Here is a 16,377-nt window from a genome sequence, read left to right as displayed (position 1 = left end):
TGGAACAGCACTGAAAATAACAATGTTAGCAGTGGAAGAAAAACTCACCCTTCCCCTCTTTGGTTTTGGCTTTTTTGATTGGCCCAGTTGGAGAAAGTTGCTGGATACTGCTAAGAGAGATGGGCGGGGCCACGTTGACTGTTTCCACGGCAGCAGCCACAGCGGCAGCCACGGCCGTGGCAGAAGAGCCTTTGAACGGGTTATTGGCGCTGAACTCCCGCCACTTGGCTCCTAACACTGTCATCATCTTGGACATGGGGATTTTAGGGTTCTTCTTGGCAATGAGGGGCCTGACCACAAAGGGAAACAAAACAATGTGAAAGAATGAACACTTTGTTCACTGAAAAGTTTACATGTTAAGACAATAAGATGTTGTTTACATGCACTTGACATTATTTTAATCAGGACCAGTTTAATTTACACATTTAAAACCTCATGGTTGCACACATAAAATATAAACACCACACAAGAAAAGCAAGTGTTAATCCTAAATGGACTTTCTTAATATTAATTAATAAACTAATTTAAAGTCAGTGTGCGAAACTACTACAATGTGATGTATATACATTTTGTTTTTAAGTGTAGTCAACTGTTCCCTACGTTGAAAAATCAAGGACACTAAAGAGAATGATATTGTAGACATTGAAAAAAAATGGTCCAGTAATCACTGTTCCCTACACTGGCAAATTAGGGACTCAGAGGACAGAGGACTAACACTGAAAACAAAAATGGTCCACTGATCACCATTCCCTACACTGGAAAATCATTCAGGTATATTGTGTAGAACCCTATTTTAGAGAAATTAATTATCTCCTAATCACTGTTCCCAACGCTGTAAAACCAGGAAAACCATGTAGAACCCTATATCAGAGAATATTAATAGTCTCATAATCACTGTTCCTCACATTGAAAAATTACTGACACTGTAGAGAACCCTGTTAAATGGAACAGATACTGTCCACTAATCACTGTTCCCTACACTGGAAAATCATATATAATACGCATAACCCTATTATAGAGAACATCAATGGCGTCCTAATCACTGTTGCCAACATTGGAAAATCAGGGACACTAAAAAGCCTGCCACTATAGGGAAATAAATGGTCCAATAATCAGTGCTCCCTACAATGGAAAATAATGAATACTATGCAGAACTCTATTGCAGAGAACATTAATGGTCTCCTAATCACTCTTCACCACATTGGAAAATCAGGGACACTAATGAGCACACCATTATGGGGAACAGAAAAGGTCACTGTTCCCAAAATTGGAAAATCAGGAATACTATGCATAACTCTAATATAAACAACATTAATAGTCTTCTAAACACTGATCCATACATTAGAAAATCAGGGGAAATAAGAGCTTGCCATTATAGGGAAAAGTAATGGTCTAATTGTTACTGCTCTCTACAATGGAAAATCAGGAATACTACACAGAACCCTACTGTAGAGAACATTAATGGTCTCCTATTAAAATTTCCCTACACTGGAAATTTCAGAAACTCAACAGAGGTGCTATACAGATATATTATTCTAGGTAACATAAATGGTTCTTTATTACTATTTCTTATAGTAAAAAGTCAGTAGCACTATAAAGAACACAATTAAAGTCCCATGTTCAGAACCACCTGGCCACCATGTGTATAATCCAGTGCTGATCTAATGATAGAGTAGTGCAGCATAAAAGAGGTGTAATGCTAGAAGACGTTTCTAGAATTAGTACCTGAGAAACTGGCTGAAAGCCTTGTAGTTGGTAATGGTTTTGTAATCGTCCTCAGAGAAGGCATACTGCACATCCTCCAGACCCCATTCCTCCATCAGCTGACTTGAAGACTTGGGTTCCTAAAGTTGGAAAGGAGAAAAAGCTCTAAAGCTGCTACTAATACAAGACTATCGGGAACTGGACTAGCCTCTAGTGAAATTACCTTCATATTTCCATCATCATCATCGTCATCGTCATCATCATCATCTTTCTTTCTCCATTTGGCTTTCTTCTCTTTCTTCTCTTTGGGCTTCTTCTTCTTTTTCTTCAAAGTGCCGTAGCTGCTGCTTTCACTCCCTGACCGGTGCCCATGATCATCTCTTTCTGACATGTCCTCACGCTCTCCAACACCGGTCTGGGAATACAAAGATGATCCATGGATTGATTTCTGCATTTATTAGCATCAATAAAGGGGAACTTTCTTCATCAATTTTCTTGATTTAATATCAGTATATATTTTAAATAGTTTTCATTACTTAATTATGACCATAGCCTTTGTCTTTTGTAAAAGACATTGTTAACTGTGCTCTTTTAAAATGTAATATAATACCTCTAATATAATTTCTCCTGACTATTTATTTTGCTGTTTCAAGGCAAAATAATTACAGAGCCCCTAGAGTGACATAATGGGTATTTTTAATACGGCATTGGCATGAGATAACAAATTGAGGCCACAAATGAACTGTCTAGAAACTCCAAATTAGAATACTGAGGTCATAAGACAATACATTAACATGTTAAAGTAATAAATGAAAATTAACTAATGGCTTTAATAGATTAACTTGTCCTCTTAATATATTGTCTTGTGGGCTCAATTTATTAATTTGTGGGATCAATATTTTATTTTGTGGCCTTAACATATTATCCAGTGGCCTCAACATAATATCTTGTGGTTTTGATATATTATCTTGTAGCATCAATATATTATCTTGTGACTTTGGTTTACTATCTTGTGGCCTCAAAATATTGTTGTGGTCTCAAAATATTACCTTGTGGTCTTAGAATATTATCTTATAACCCTATGATAGAGAAGACTAATGGTGTCCTAATCACTGTTCTTGTTTAGAAAATCAGAAATACTGTGCAGAATCTTATTATAGAGAAATTAATTGTCTTCTAATCACTATTCCCTACATAGGAAAGTATCAATATATTGAAACCATAAAATAAAATACTAATTCCTACTAATTTAGTGTCACTGCTATGTTATCTTGCTGTCTCAATATATTATCCTTATACTTTATAACCATAACAAATTAATTTAGTGCCTTTTACTTCAGGGATGCCCACAGATATAACAGATGATGTAAGAACATGAAATGTTTTAAACATTCTTGGAGCAGACAACACTTGGAAAGGACTGTGGTCAAAATGGGTTATGTCTGCCTTAAATGTTTTAAGAATTTGCCCCATTTGGACTGCTTTGGACTTTGGAGCATTTGGACTGCTTTGAAAATAAGAAATAATGCATCTAGCCAATCAGAATAAAGATACACAAGTCTTGTAGACTTTGGAGGAAGAAACAGCAGTGAAAAATGAAAAGCCTGCTTCAAGTTGCTAAGGCCCAAAATCCCCCACAAAAATTCCATCTGACCCAAAGACTTAACTTCTTGGCCGGCATTTTTTAGTCTAACTGTACATATATGGCACAGCCTGTTGCGCGGCAGCTTTGCAGCATCTGCACGTCTCGGTGGAAGGCGCAGGGGAAGCCGCTGCTGCCGCAGAGTGCGCAGCCCCACCAGCAGTCCATCTGTGTTGCCATGGTAACCAAACTGTGCAGTGCTTATGTTGGGGGGGGGGGGGTGATTCTCTCTCTCTCTCTCTCTCTCTTTCTCTTCCTCTCTCTCTTACGCTCTCTCTCCTCTTCCACTACTGCAGCAACCAATGGAGCAGCGCCACCCAATCAGACGCGTTTGCATAACGAGCTTGTTTTGCAGAGGCCGCCGTGGATGCAGTGCCTGTGTTATAAAGGGCTGTCTAGACAAATCTCATTTACGCACCCAGGAAGGAAGGTGTGTGTGTGTGTGTGGGGGGGGGGGGGGTGTTGAGAGAGAAATGGAGAGCAATGAAAAGTGGTGAGTGAGAGAATGAGAGACACAGAGAGAAAAGAGAAAGAGCAAGGGAGTGAGAGAACTAGGGAAAGAGGATAAGACAGAGGAGTGTTAGAGGAGGGGGGGGGGGCAAAAAGGACAACTAGAAAGACAGACAGTCTTCAAATATAAAGCCAGTTACAGCTATAACAAAGGATCAAAGAGAAACAATAGCCTTTGAAAACAGTCCTTTTCAATTATTCTACAAAATTATATTTCAAATGTATTCCAAAGATATATTCCGCTCTTCTCTGCATAAACCCAAAAACACAATGAGTCACAGTGTGAAAAAACATCTGAGCTGGAAACCCCACCCCCCCGCCCAGCAGTGCTGCTGAAGACTGTCAGAAGCCGTCATTAGCAATCAGCCATATGATCAGCGACTGAGGCTTGATAGCATTTCCTTCCACACCCTGCCTCCACCTTCAGTCGACGATTAGTCTGCAAAGTCCAGTAGCCATCATCAATGACAAGAAAAACCGATGTATTTGTTTCATTATTTAAAAACAATGATGCTTTATAATGTAAACTACATGTCCAAATGTTTGTGGACATCCCTTCTAATCACCCTTAAGACAACATAAGCATTAATTACCATGGCCATCTAGCTAATCCAAGCCTTTACTGATGGACAAGGGCTGGACCTCATGATGTACAAGCAGAAGAAGCAATAGAAGTAGTAATGCAAAGAAAAGCACTCTTCAAAAAATGAACAAATGCAAACCTTCAGAACTCCAGAAAACTCTTTAAGGTGTTTAAAGATAATAATAAAAGTAATAATCTTTGAACAGTGTAATAAAATTCTGAGTTCAAAACATTTCTAAAATACACTTTTTACATTTACGTCTTTTCTTTGCATAATGGAAAATACAGGGCCCTACGATACCCACTAATACAGACATACCATCTAATCATAATATGGTCTGAAATTCCAAAATCGATCCATCTTCAAATGCTTCTGTGCGTTTTTACACACCCTTTAACTGAAGCTATACTCTGAAGTTATCCTCAGTTGATCCACCAGTCCTGATGTTGTGACCCAATGCTGGCTGCATGGCCGCTGGACAGCGCAAGGCCAGAGCAGTATGTGTATGTGTGTGTGACCCGTGTTGATCTGAGCCAGAGTGCAACACAGTGTCTGAGGGATAGAGTGTGTGACGAAGCTGGGCACGGCACTTAGCCGCCATGGGCAGCCCTCGCTGTCCCAAGAGCAGAGCGCTTAGCGGGGCAAAGAGGGAGGAGGGGGAGCGAAGAAAAGACAAGCCAAAAAAAAGGAAAGGAAGACACATAAAGAGAGAGCATGAGAGAGATAAAGAGAAGGGGGCGGTAGTGAATAAGAAGGGGAGACTACAATGACAGAGGGAGGAGATGAAAAGGTGGAATACCCTCCCGTCAGCTTGGCACTTAGCAGGTTCAGAAATCACAGCAGATTCTGAACCGCTGACCGGCTGACCGTTCCCACACTTCATCACTCTCAGCAGAGCAAAGGCCCACGGCCAAGAAGTGGCAACACACACACACACTCACATAAAAGGGCCAATCTGTGGACAATGACACACTTAAACAGCACAATTGGGGCTTCCACCGTGTTTTCATTTATTCCGCCAACGTCGTTGGAAAACCCTGTTTAATTTTTCTGGGTATTTTGCTTCTCCATTTAAAAACGCCAGTCTTCCTTTATATTGTTTGGGCATTCCACAATAAATGAACCAATAGAAATGGTCCAAAATTATCCATATAAAAATGAGGCTACTGATTTTTTTCCTTCCAACTCTATTCACTTTAGAATTCATGCTTCTATAATGTCAAAAAAGCCAACACTTTTACTTACATATCCACATATTCAGCCTACAGCAAGTTAGCTCCACCTATTTACACTGAAGTTACATACAGTTGAAACCAGAAGTTTACATACACTATATAAAAAGACATATGCATTTTTTTTCACTGTCTGACATAAAGTTAGAATACACTTTTCCTGTTTTAGGTCAGTAAGGATTACCACAATTATCTCTATATGCTAAATGGCAGAATAATGTTTTTTTTAAAGACAATTTATATTACTTTCTTCAAGTCAAAAGTTTAAATACATCTCATTAGTATTTGGCACCATTGTCCTTAAACTGCATGACTTGGGTCAAACGTTTTAAATATCCTTCCACAAGCTTCTCACAATAGTTGGCAGGAATTTTGACCCATTCCTGCTGACAGAACTGGTGTAACTGAGCCATGTTAACAAATAATTGTGGTAAGCCTAATTGACCTAAAACAGGAAATGTTTATTCAGATTTTATGTCAGACAGTGAGAAAAAAATGCATGTGTCTTTTTATATAGTGTATTTAAACTTCTGATTTTAACTGTACATGAAGTGTACTGCTTTTGAAAGAGGTACAACACAGGGCAGCCATTCTAACAGAGATCATCTCCATGCATTAAGTCGAAAAGGGACATAATTTTTAATTAAATAAGATAAAAAAACATGTGAAAGCCTAGTTTTGTCGGACCGCCACTACTTACATAAAACCGCCAATGGCATTCTAACAATGGGGAGTTTGGGACCAAAATATATGCTCTTTATTGTGAAAAAAGGCGCTGTGGCATTAAATGACAGCTATTACGTTTCATGTACCATTTTATGTTACCCTGTCTGATAAGGAACTCAAGCCTTAAGATGTATTTACTAGTTTCTAAATGTGAAGAGCCCAGGATCTCATGAACATGGCTTGTGACTAAGGACACTGTAGCGATGGTGGGCAAGGCTGGTTTTAGGCCCGGTAGCAGTGGTAATTCCACGATAACGATGCTAATAATGTGGTAATAATGCTGGGTGAGGCCGGTGGTGGTGATAGTGATGCAAACACCACGGTAGGGAAGCTAACACCCCGATAGCAAAGCTAACACCACTGTAGCAGTGCTAAAGCTGTGAGAAAAAGTCTTTTCTAGGCAACTGTCTTACCAGTTTAAGAATTTACTCTTTCACAACTGTGTTTTATTTTTGTGTTTTCATGGATGAATAGTTTCTAACTACAATACCCAGCATGCATTACAGAAATGTATCATATGACCAGTGGAATGAAAAACCTAATGAAGCAATAACTTTTGCTCTCTGAATTCGCCAGCTATACAAAAAACAAGTACCCATCCTAAGCTTTTGTACTTTTTTCAAAATTACTTTCACCTTCAAGAGACATCATCAGAAGGCTTTTCTTAGTTTAAACTGGAGAATCTTACTCTCAAAACAACTGAACATGGCTGTAAGAGGGGAGACAACATGTTTACAACTTTTTCATTTTAGCTGGAGTTGCCTTTTAATTTATGGAATTTCTTTTTTTATTCAAGGTTTTCTCACAACATCGAAGATATCCACCCAGCGTAAAGCTCAAAGCCCTGCGTATGCAATGACAAACCACACTGCTGTGATACGACATGGGCTCGCTCAGATTCTCTGTGGTGTACGGACGGCTTAATGTTGGTTTAATCCTGCCAGGAGAATGTCAGGATCTAAGAGCAGAGAAAGTTCATCTGTCAGGATGGCTGTTCCTGCGTCTCCACTGACAGATACAGCAGATACCCAGCATGGTGAAGAGAGCAGCCAGTGTGGCCAAAGCAGAAGGCTAAATCAAATGTTTATGAGCACTGTGCTGGAGGAACTGGGCTCATAAACCTCTGCAGGAACATAGCAAAGATATGAAAGCATGGAAATGGAAGATAGAGCCCTGTGCAGAGTTATGCACATACAAAGTCTTGGTACAACTATTTGGGACCTTCATTTGTGATTTTAGGATGAACTATAATCAATCACTGTGTGTTCTTACTGTAGCCCATCAAGAAAAAAGGGATCAGCACATAAGCGCCATTAACCTGATGGTACAGCAGTGGGTGTGCTGGTGGTTATGATAAGGGACAATGATATTGCTTTTAGGGTTTTTAGGCTTGGGTGGGTCATTCTCACAAAACTTACACAAACCATGCCTATTTGTTTTTGCAGCAGAGAACCGTGACTAAGGCTATGATCACACAGCAGGTAAAATGGCCCAAATTCAATGGTCTTTAATGGATTCAATGGATTTTAGGCTGTCTTTTTAATGTGGCCTATAACCGAAGTTGGTCTGAACAGTTCATGTTCTTAAACTGACACAGATGTGCAAAAGAGCTTCATGAGTTTCGGTTTCATCTTCGCCAGAATCACAGGAGCTATGAAAGAGTTCCAGTGATTGATAACTGGGCTTATCAATCTCGAGATCACTGTAAAAAGAGTATGTTATTCGCCCACAGTCACTTCTTAGGTTTGCGACCTTGGTTTTATTTAAATTTAAGGTTTTTTTCTTTGTGGCTGCTTTCAGCCATTTCTTTAGAAATGTCTAATTTCAAAATTACGATACGATATGTGCTTTTTAACAGACTTAGAAAAGAGACATAACACCAGTATTTATCAGATCTGTCACACCCGTCGCCCGTTTTCCCTTCTCCTCAGCACATTTCTGAGGATGAGGATTGACGTAAAAGTCGTATTCATTCCGATCAGGCTGTTCTCACTGCCACATATCAGATTTCAACACCAAACCGGAATTTAAATTTAGAGTTTTTGCCGTTCACATTGTCAAAGAGGTAACACATCTGTATTATATTTGACAAAAAAGATCAGATTTGGGACACTTTTACCTGCTGTTAGACCTTGACATGAATGCTCTAGCAAAAGTTCTACCAGGAGATTCTAATGAAGCGTCTTCAGCCAATCACCAGCATCCACCTGTGTTAAAAGACACGCTTTTGTTGCTGCTTTTAGAAGTGACGTCGCGTCTCTCCCTCCTTCCTCCCCACCACCACCAGTTTGGTCCCGACGGCTGCCCGGGGGTACCCCAGGATTAAATTTACGATTTACTGCACTGTATGTCTCCTGAGTCTCCTGGTAAAACCTCAGTTCAGGACACAAATGTCAAATTGTGGTGCTCAAAAAAAGAGAAACACTAAACACATGTAACCACCATAGGATTCTAGTGGAATATTAGTGCCAAGTTACAGTCGTTCTTGTGTCGTTCTTGATTAAACACAAACACTCAGAGTTTGTCAAAAACTTTCCATGTTTGTTTTAAAGCTATTAAGTAATATTAACATTACAGTACTGAGCAGACTTTTCAGCCATCTAAACAAATAAATGAAATAAATTATTTAAAAGTATTTCTCTCTGCAATAGTGAGTTTGTTTGTAAAAACACCAGATCACACTGAAACAGACACAAACACAGCTTTAAAAAACAAAGCTTGGCTCCAGATTTCGTCAGGATGACCCCAGCCAGTGCATGAATTTGATTAATTCCATCACCAGCTCGCTTGATTTAACATCACTGAGCACTGGTTTACCAAAACGTGTGTGGGATGGTAACTGAATGAATAATACTAAACTCCCATGAGAAGAGCTTGTAAAATCACTGCTTCGTGTACGAATGGTATTAGTAGTAATTCTAATATTAGTGTTTGGCTTTGGGTCCCATCAGCTCGAAGCATCCCAGAACAAGTATTTCTCACTGAGTATTTGCGAAGAGTGGACCATGCTTGCTTGGCTGAGGCAAGGAAGAGGAATTCAAGAAATTTGGGCTGGAGTTCTAGGATGCTTCGAGCTGATGGGACCCAAAGCCAACCCCCTCCTTGCCAGGCAGAGGTTGAGCATAACTGTATCATCAGCAGGAGGAGCAGGGGCCATGTAATTCCTAACCAATGGGAGAGTTTATAACTGGGCTTTGTTTCCAAAAAAAAACATAAACACGAACCTAAACCAGTACTGGAATACTGGAGTTTAAAATCCAGCACAATTAGAATAAATAAAATCATGTATTTTCTAATTTAAAGAAAACCATAAGACCCACAGAAGGCTCCTACAATTTCTGAGAATATCAATTATGAATGTGAATTCATAATTGTATACAGAAAAAATGATTTACCTCTTTCTTCTTCTTCTTTACTTTCGGCATCTTGCCCTCTTTCAGCTTGCTGGGCTTCTTCTTCTTCTGTTTGACTGTATCGTTGTCAGAAAAGAATCGCTCCAAGGGTGAGAGCGGCATACTGTCACGCTCATCTTCTTCATCCTCATCTGAGTGCGGACAAAAGACATACAGGATTAGCTTCATCTAAAAAAGGCAATTTCAGAGATTCTCTGACAATCGAAAAGAATTACTTATATGTTGTTTTTTGTAATGATCCCTGATACACACCAAAAATATATATAAAAAAAAAAAACTAGACAATTGACAAAATATCAGTATTTTGTAGGGCCATAATGACTGCCTCACACCACTTGGACACATTTTCTTAATTTTGTTTCTTAAAATGGTCGAAATAAACAGCCTCCCACACATTCCTCACTGCTGTCTACAGACCTCTTACAGTGTGGTTGGATTTTTCTTCTTCACACATTCAGCATCAAGGCATATTTATCAAGTCAATTAACAGGTTAATTTCTTCAAACACACCCAAAACAGTTGCTAAATGTCACTGCATGACATTCAGCTCATAAGCATTTAGACAGTGACTACTATGGCCCAAGAATTTGAATCCCAAGCAATGCTGCTTGGCCATCAGCAGCTGAAGTCCACGAGAGCACAACTGGCCACACTCTTTCCAGGTGGGTAGATGACGCTCTTTGCTCATCACTCTTAAAGCAATGTTGGCCGGGACAGGCGTCTGTGTGCGTAGCTGGTGTGTCAGCTGGGGGAAGTTTGGAGTGGAGTTGGGGAAGTTTGAGAATGATAGACGTTTTTCTTTACCTGCAATCATCTACTCTGACAGTCTTCTGTGATCTTCCAGGTTTTTTGGTCCTAAAGTCCTACTCTTTCTCTGATAGGCTTGTTTACATATTTAACATAATTTTTTTTTCAATTGCATCATCACCATCAAATTTAACACCTGGAATTAATTCCAATTTATATCCTTAATTTGCCATGAAATAATGAGGGAACAGGACACACCTGGCCATGAAACTGTTTATCAGTTAACTGTCCAGTTAGTACTGTCAAGTCATTTTTGTTAAACCCTTGAATTTAAGCTGAAAGTCCACACTTCAATCACATTTGGACTGCTTTACTGTAAATCCACTGAGGTGATGTAAGACAAAATGACCAAAACTGTGTCACTGTCTAAAAACTTATAGACCTGTCTACAAGAGACCTGTCCAGTAACAGCAGACATAAAGTCCCTGTTGGACAGTCTTTACTTTGGGACCAATTCTATATTAATTGCCAGTCCTCACTTCGCACTTACTAAGAAATCCAGCTTCGTGAAATACTTCCTGCTCTCTTTTACACCTCTCTTTATTCATTCCACCCCCTTCCCCACCCCAGCTCCTCACTTCCTTTGATCTTACACCATCCTTAGAAAGTGTGTGTTGTGCTAGGGGACGCCTGAGGAGAGAGAGAGGATCGTCCCCTCGCGCAGCTCAATGAATGCCACCACTGGCGCTGACACACTGAACGGCGCGAGCGAGGGGAGAGAGGTGAGGTCGCTGTCACCCGCTGAACTGTGAATCGCACGTTGTAAACAAAATAATGTGCTGTCTGGCACAGCACGCACTCACAGGCACCGACGCCACCGAGCTGTCAGCGGTGGCAGGAGCTGAGAAGTGAACAGGGGAAGCAGGCTGCAGGGATGCACCAATGCGGAATTCTTGGGTCTGGATCTTTATACCTTGGTGTGGCCAATAACAATACCAACAAGCAATAGACAGAGATGGGGACTCGCACTCGACTCGCATGTTGCCTAAAGCTGAATAAGGAGAGTTTGATACATGAAAGTGACAAACCATAAGAACACTGTTGTCTCATCTGTAAAAAAAAAAAAAACACGATTTCCGGCATAACCAAACAAACTGTAAAACTAGTCTATTTAAAAAAAAACAAATAATAGTCTTGACTCATTCTATTTGTACTTTTCAAGGCTAAATACAGTGGCTACTTAAGGAGAACATGGAAGAAAGGCTAAAAGAAGGACAAAAGCTAATGCTGTTTAGCTAGAGGCCACAAAGCCTGTTCATACAACTATTCCAAATCAAATCTGCTTATTGCATTAAAATGTAAAACTGTAATTAAGCTCCATGGACAAAACATTAGTAGCCTTGCATGCTTAAGTAACTTCAGGCTCCTGCAGTTGGCATTGCACGATCAGGTTATAAATACCTGTGGGGTGTGTGATGGGATTCATAGATTGAGAAGAGGTGGTACAGTACAGTGCAGTCTCGTTGGATGAGTCGCACAGAAGATGTAAATGTTTGGCAAAAAGGAGTGATTGCGTTTGAGCGCACCAAAGGCCATAGTGTATTAAGGAAGTGGCTGAATTTGCAGGTGTGTGGAAGCTTACGGTAGTCATACGGGTCTACCAGCAGTGGCAGAAATCCCAGTTTACAGGAAATTTGTGTCAGAACTGCGGACAAAAGACGAAACTGACTGACAGGTCAGTGGGTTTTACTGCTTGCAAATGAAAAACGCTTCGATTCCAGGTAATTCCAAGAATTGCAACCAGAAGTCAACACAGGTCCTTCACAACCCATTTTTGAAAGAATACTCTGTAGGGACCATAAATATGCAAACCATCAATATAAAATAGAGTGACTGCAGTAGGACTTCGCTCACTTCTGCTGAAGAATGATGAGAATGGTGAGAATTTCCTGTAGACTGGGATTGTTGCCACTGCTGGTAAACCCGTGTGACTGTACGCTTCCATACACCTGCAAGTGTATCTACACCATCTACTTCCTTCGAACTATGGCCTTTGGTATGTCTAAATGCAATCACTCCTTTTTGCCAATCATTAACATCTGCTTTATGACCCATTTTCCACACATTCAACGAGACACTTACTGCACTGTACAACCTCTTCTCAATCGATAAATCCTGCCGCACAACCCACAGGTATTTAGAGCCCGATTATCCTCATGCAACACCATCTGCAGGAGCCTGAAGTTACTACCACCTTTTCATTTTAGAACACATACACACAATAACCCGTACAGACGTGTAGTGAAAATAAGACAATACATTAAATCAGGGACTGATGTGTTAACACCACTAAACAGAAATGCTATATATTTTTTACAAATAGCTTATTTTAAGAAGTTGTTTAAGAAAAAATATCAGATCAATATCAGAGACTAGCATTGCAAAAGACAAACTGGTATTGTCCGTCTCTATCATCAATACATAGAAAATATCTGTTTGTTATTACATAATCCTATATTGGAATTCCAATGCTAATTATTTTTTCCCATTTAAAGACAATAATATATCGGATGCCAGCATATCACATGCCTCTGCTGAAGACAGTAATGCTGGTGAGGGATTCTTTCTTCCACGCTGCTGCTCAGGCGGTGGCCCATGAAATATGCAGCTCGCGTGCTGGAGTCAATCAGCTAAAACCCCGCAGCATAGCCCGCCCTGGGGGAACTGGAGGAGAGGGGGGCTTTCCCCGTCTCCTGGACGCTATCCTTAAAATCCACTTAACCTCCATTTAACCACCCCTGAGAGGGCGTTTGAGCGCTGGGTAAGAGGCTCTGTGGTTCAGGCCTTTACTCGTAGCCCCACCGGGCAATGGAGGGAATCTGCATTCACTGGAGCTTCCCACCTCGCCAAGGAAGGTTTTTTTAAAGCCGACTTCATATATAAACATACTGTAGAGTCAGCCTGTGAAGCGCTGGGTATTTAGGGCAGTGCGTCTGCAGCACTTCTCACAAGGGGCTCTTTCATGTTTGCAGAACATGTCTGGTGGCTGCCAGGCGCGTTACGCTAACAGCTCTGTTCACTTCACGTCTCTGTTGCAGCCGCCGCTGATGCAACGTGGCAAATGCGAATGCGCTGCTCGGCAGCCCACACGGAGATGAAACAGTGAGCTAATGCTGGGAGGCATTGTTCTGTACTCTGACTCAGGCCACAGCTTATTCTCTGGAGTAGTTAAAGGTATCTTTATGAGATTCTCACAGATCTAGGGTGCTAATTTTCAGGAAATTTCAGTACCACCGAAGATTGGTTTCAATGGTGGTTCTTATGGTGTGGTAGCATAAATCTTCATAGGGCAGGACGGCATTTGAACTTGCGCTCATTCAACTTTTAAATCCCGTCCAGTGGGATTCCACGTTTTACTCGTGTGTGAATCCCGTCCTGTGGGATTCCGCATTTTACTCATGCTGGAATCCCATCCTGTGGGATCCTGGGTTTAGTCGAGTCTGAATCACATTCTGTGGGATGCTGTCTTCAGTCAAGTAGGAATCCCGCTCTGTGGGATGCTGCCTTTAGTTGAGCAGGAAACCCGTTATGCAGGATTCCACTTGAAAAACTCTGAACGGCAAGCCAATTGGTACGTGAGAAGAATGCCTAGTAGTATTGTAAATTCTGTCACTGGAAGTGGCTTAATGTACTAACTACCCCACAGTACATGCATATCCCTTAGATCTTCCATTGATTGACCTCGAGCCAGATCATGGTGGAGGGATTCATACTTATGTCCACTTGGGTGTTGTCAGTTGAAAGATTAACACTCTATCCAGCGCACCAAGATGTTGCTTGCCAGTACTCAAGTATTTAACAGTTTTACCTCTGGCCATGGAAGTGCCGCCAACTGCACCAATCTACACAGTCTAACTCTGACATTCCCTGCAAGGAACAATACAAGAGCCAAAAGGCACTGCAAACATTTAGTCAGTTCATGGCTCAGCATGACTAAGTAGGACTTGGACTTCTCTTTAGTGGGCAGTAAGTAGCCGTAGCCCAGGAGGTGGTTTACTGTGCACCACCATGAGTGGTGACAAGTCTGGGACAAAAGGCACTGATGGAGCACTGTGGGAATTAAACTTGTGTCCACTTGGATGCTGTCAATTGAAAGACAAATGATGTACCTAGTGTACGACAAAGCTGACACTCTCTCTTAACTCTGGACTTAGGGATGGTTTGCTGCAGCCCATTGGATGTCCCTGGACCTGAATATTGGCATACAGTGCATCCGGAAAGTATTCACAGCGCTTCACTTTTTCCACATTTTGTTAGGTTACAGCCTTATTCCAAATTGTATTAAATTAATCTCTTTCCTCAAAATTCTACACAAAATACCCCATTATGACCATGTGAAAAAAGTTTTCTTGAGAGTTCTGAAAATTTATTAAAATTAAAAAACAAAGAAATCATATTTACATAAGTATTCACAGCCTTTGCTTAATACTTTGTAGAACCACCCTTGGCAGCAACTACAGCCTCAAGTCTTTTTGAATATGATGCCACAAGCTTGGCACACCTCTCTTTAGGCAGTTTTGCCCATTCTTCTTTGCAGTACCTCTGAAGCTCCATCAGGTTGGATGGGAGACGTCTGTGCACAGCCATTTTCAGATCTCTCCAGAGATGTTCAATCGGATTCAAGTCTGGGCTCTGGCTGGGCCACTCCAGGACATTCACAGAGTGGTCCTGAAGCCACTCCTTTGAGATCTTGGCTGTGTGCTTCGGATCGTTGTCCTGCTGAAAAATGAACCGTCGCCCCAGTCTGAGGTCAAGAGCGCTATGGAGTAGGTTTTCATCCAGGATGTCTCTGTACATTGCTGCATTCATCTTTCCCTCTATCCTGACTAGTCTGGCAGTTCCTGCTGCTGAAAAACATCCCTATAGCATGATGCTGCCACCACCATGCTTGACTGTAGGGATGGTATTGGCCTCGTGATGAGCAGTGCCTGGTTTCCTCCAAACATGACGCCTGGCATTCACACCAAAGAGTTCAATCTTTGTCTCATCAGACCAGAGAATTTTGTTTCTCATGGTCTGAGAGTCCTTCAGGTGCCTTTTGGCAAATTCCAGACGGGCTGCCTTGTGCCTTTTACTAAGGAGTGGCTTTCGCCTGGCCACTCTGCCATACAGGCCCGATTGGTGGATTGCTGCAGAGATGGTTGTCCTTCTGCAAGGTTCTCCTCTCTCCACGGAGGAACGCTGGAGCTCTGACAGAGTGACCATCGGGTTCTTGGTCACCTCCCTGACCAAGGCCCTTCTCCCCCGATCGCTCAATTTAGATGGCCGGCCAGCTCTAGGAAGAGTCCTGGTGGTTCCAAACTTCTTCCATTTACGGATGATGGAGGCCACTGTGCTCATTGGGACCTTCAAAGCAGCAGAAATTTTTCTGTATCCTTCCCCAGATTTGTGCCTCGAGACTATTTTGTCTCGGAGGTCTACAGACAATTCCTTTGACTTCATGCTTGGTGTTTGCGCTCTGACATGCAGTCAACTGTGGGACCTTATATAGACAGGTGTGTGCCTTTCCAAATCATGTCCAATCAACTGGATTTACCACAGGGGGACTCCATTTAAGCTGTAGAAACATCTCAAGGATGATCAGTGGAAACAGGATGCACCTGAGCTCAATTTTGAGCTTCATGGCGAAGGCTGTGAATACTTATGTAAATATGATTTCTTAGTTTTTTATTTTTAATAAATTTTCAGAACTCTCAAGAAAACTTTTTTCACATGGTCATAATGGGGTATTTTGTGTAGAATTTTGAGGAAAGAGATTA

General features: G+C 41.2%; 1 protein-coding gene across 3 annotated transcripts in view; it reads right to left on the bottom strand.

The window, feature by feature from the left end:
• Nucleotides 1-16,377, bottom strand: part of chd5 (chromodomain helicase DNA binding protein 5) — a 68,030-nt gene that overhangs the window by 38,160 nt on the left and 13,493 nt on the right. For all 3 annotated transcript variants that reach the window (XM_072666479.1, XM_072666480.1, XM_072666478.1), the window contains 4 exons: nucleotides 9,794-9,942; nucleotides 1,928-2,119; nucleotides 1,726-1,844; nucleotides 49-290 (listed from right to left, as the gene is read on the bottom strand). In XM_072666479.1, the coding sequence (XP_072522580.1) occupies nucleotides 49-290; nucleotides 1,726-1,844; nucleotides 1,928-2,119; nucleotides 9,794-9,942 (702 nt within the window). The remainder of the gene's footprint in view (nucleotides 1-48; nucleotides 291-1,725; nucleotides 1,845-1,927; nucleotides 2,120-9,793; nucleotides 9,943-16,377) is intronic.

The sequence above is a fragment of the Salminus brasiliensis genome, chromosome 21 (genome assembly GCF_030463535.1).
Source record: "Salminus brasiliensis chromosome 21, fSalBra1.hap2, whole genome shotgun sequence".
Lineage (NCBI taxonomy): Eukaryota > Metazoa > Chordata > Actinopteri > Characiformes > Bryconidae > Salminus > Salminus brasiliensis.
This window is presented reverse-complemented; position numbering and strand designations above follow the sequence as displayed.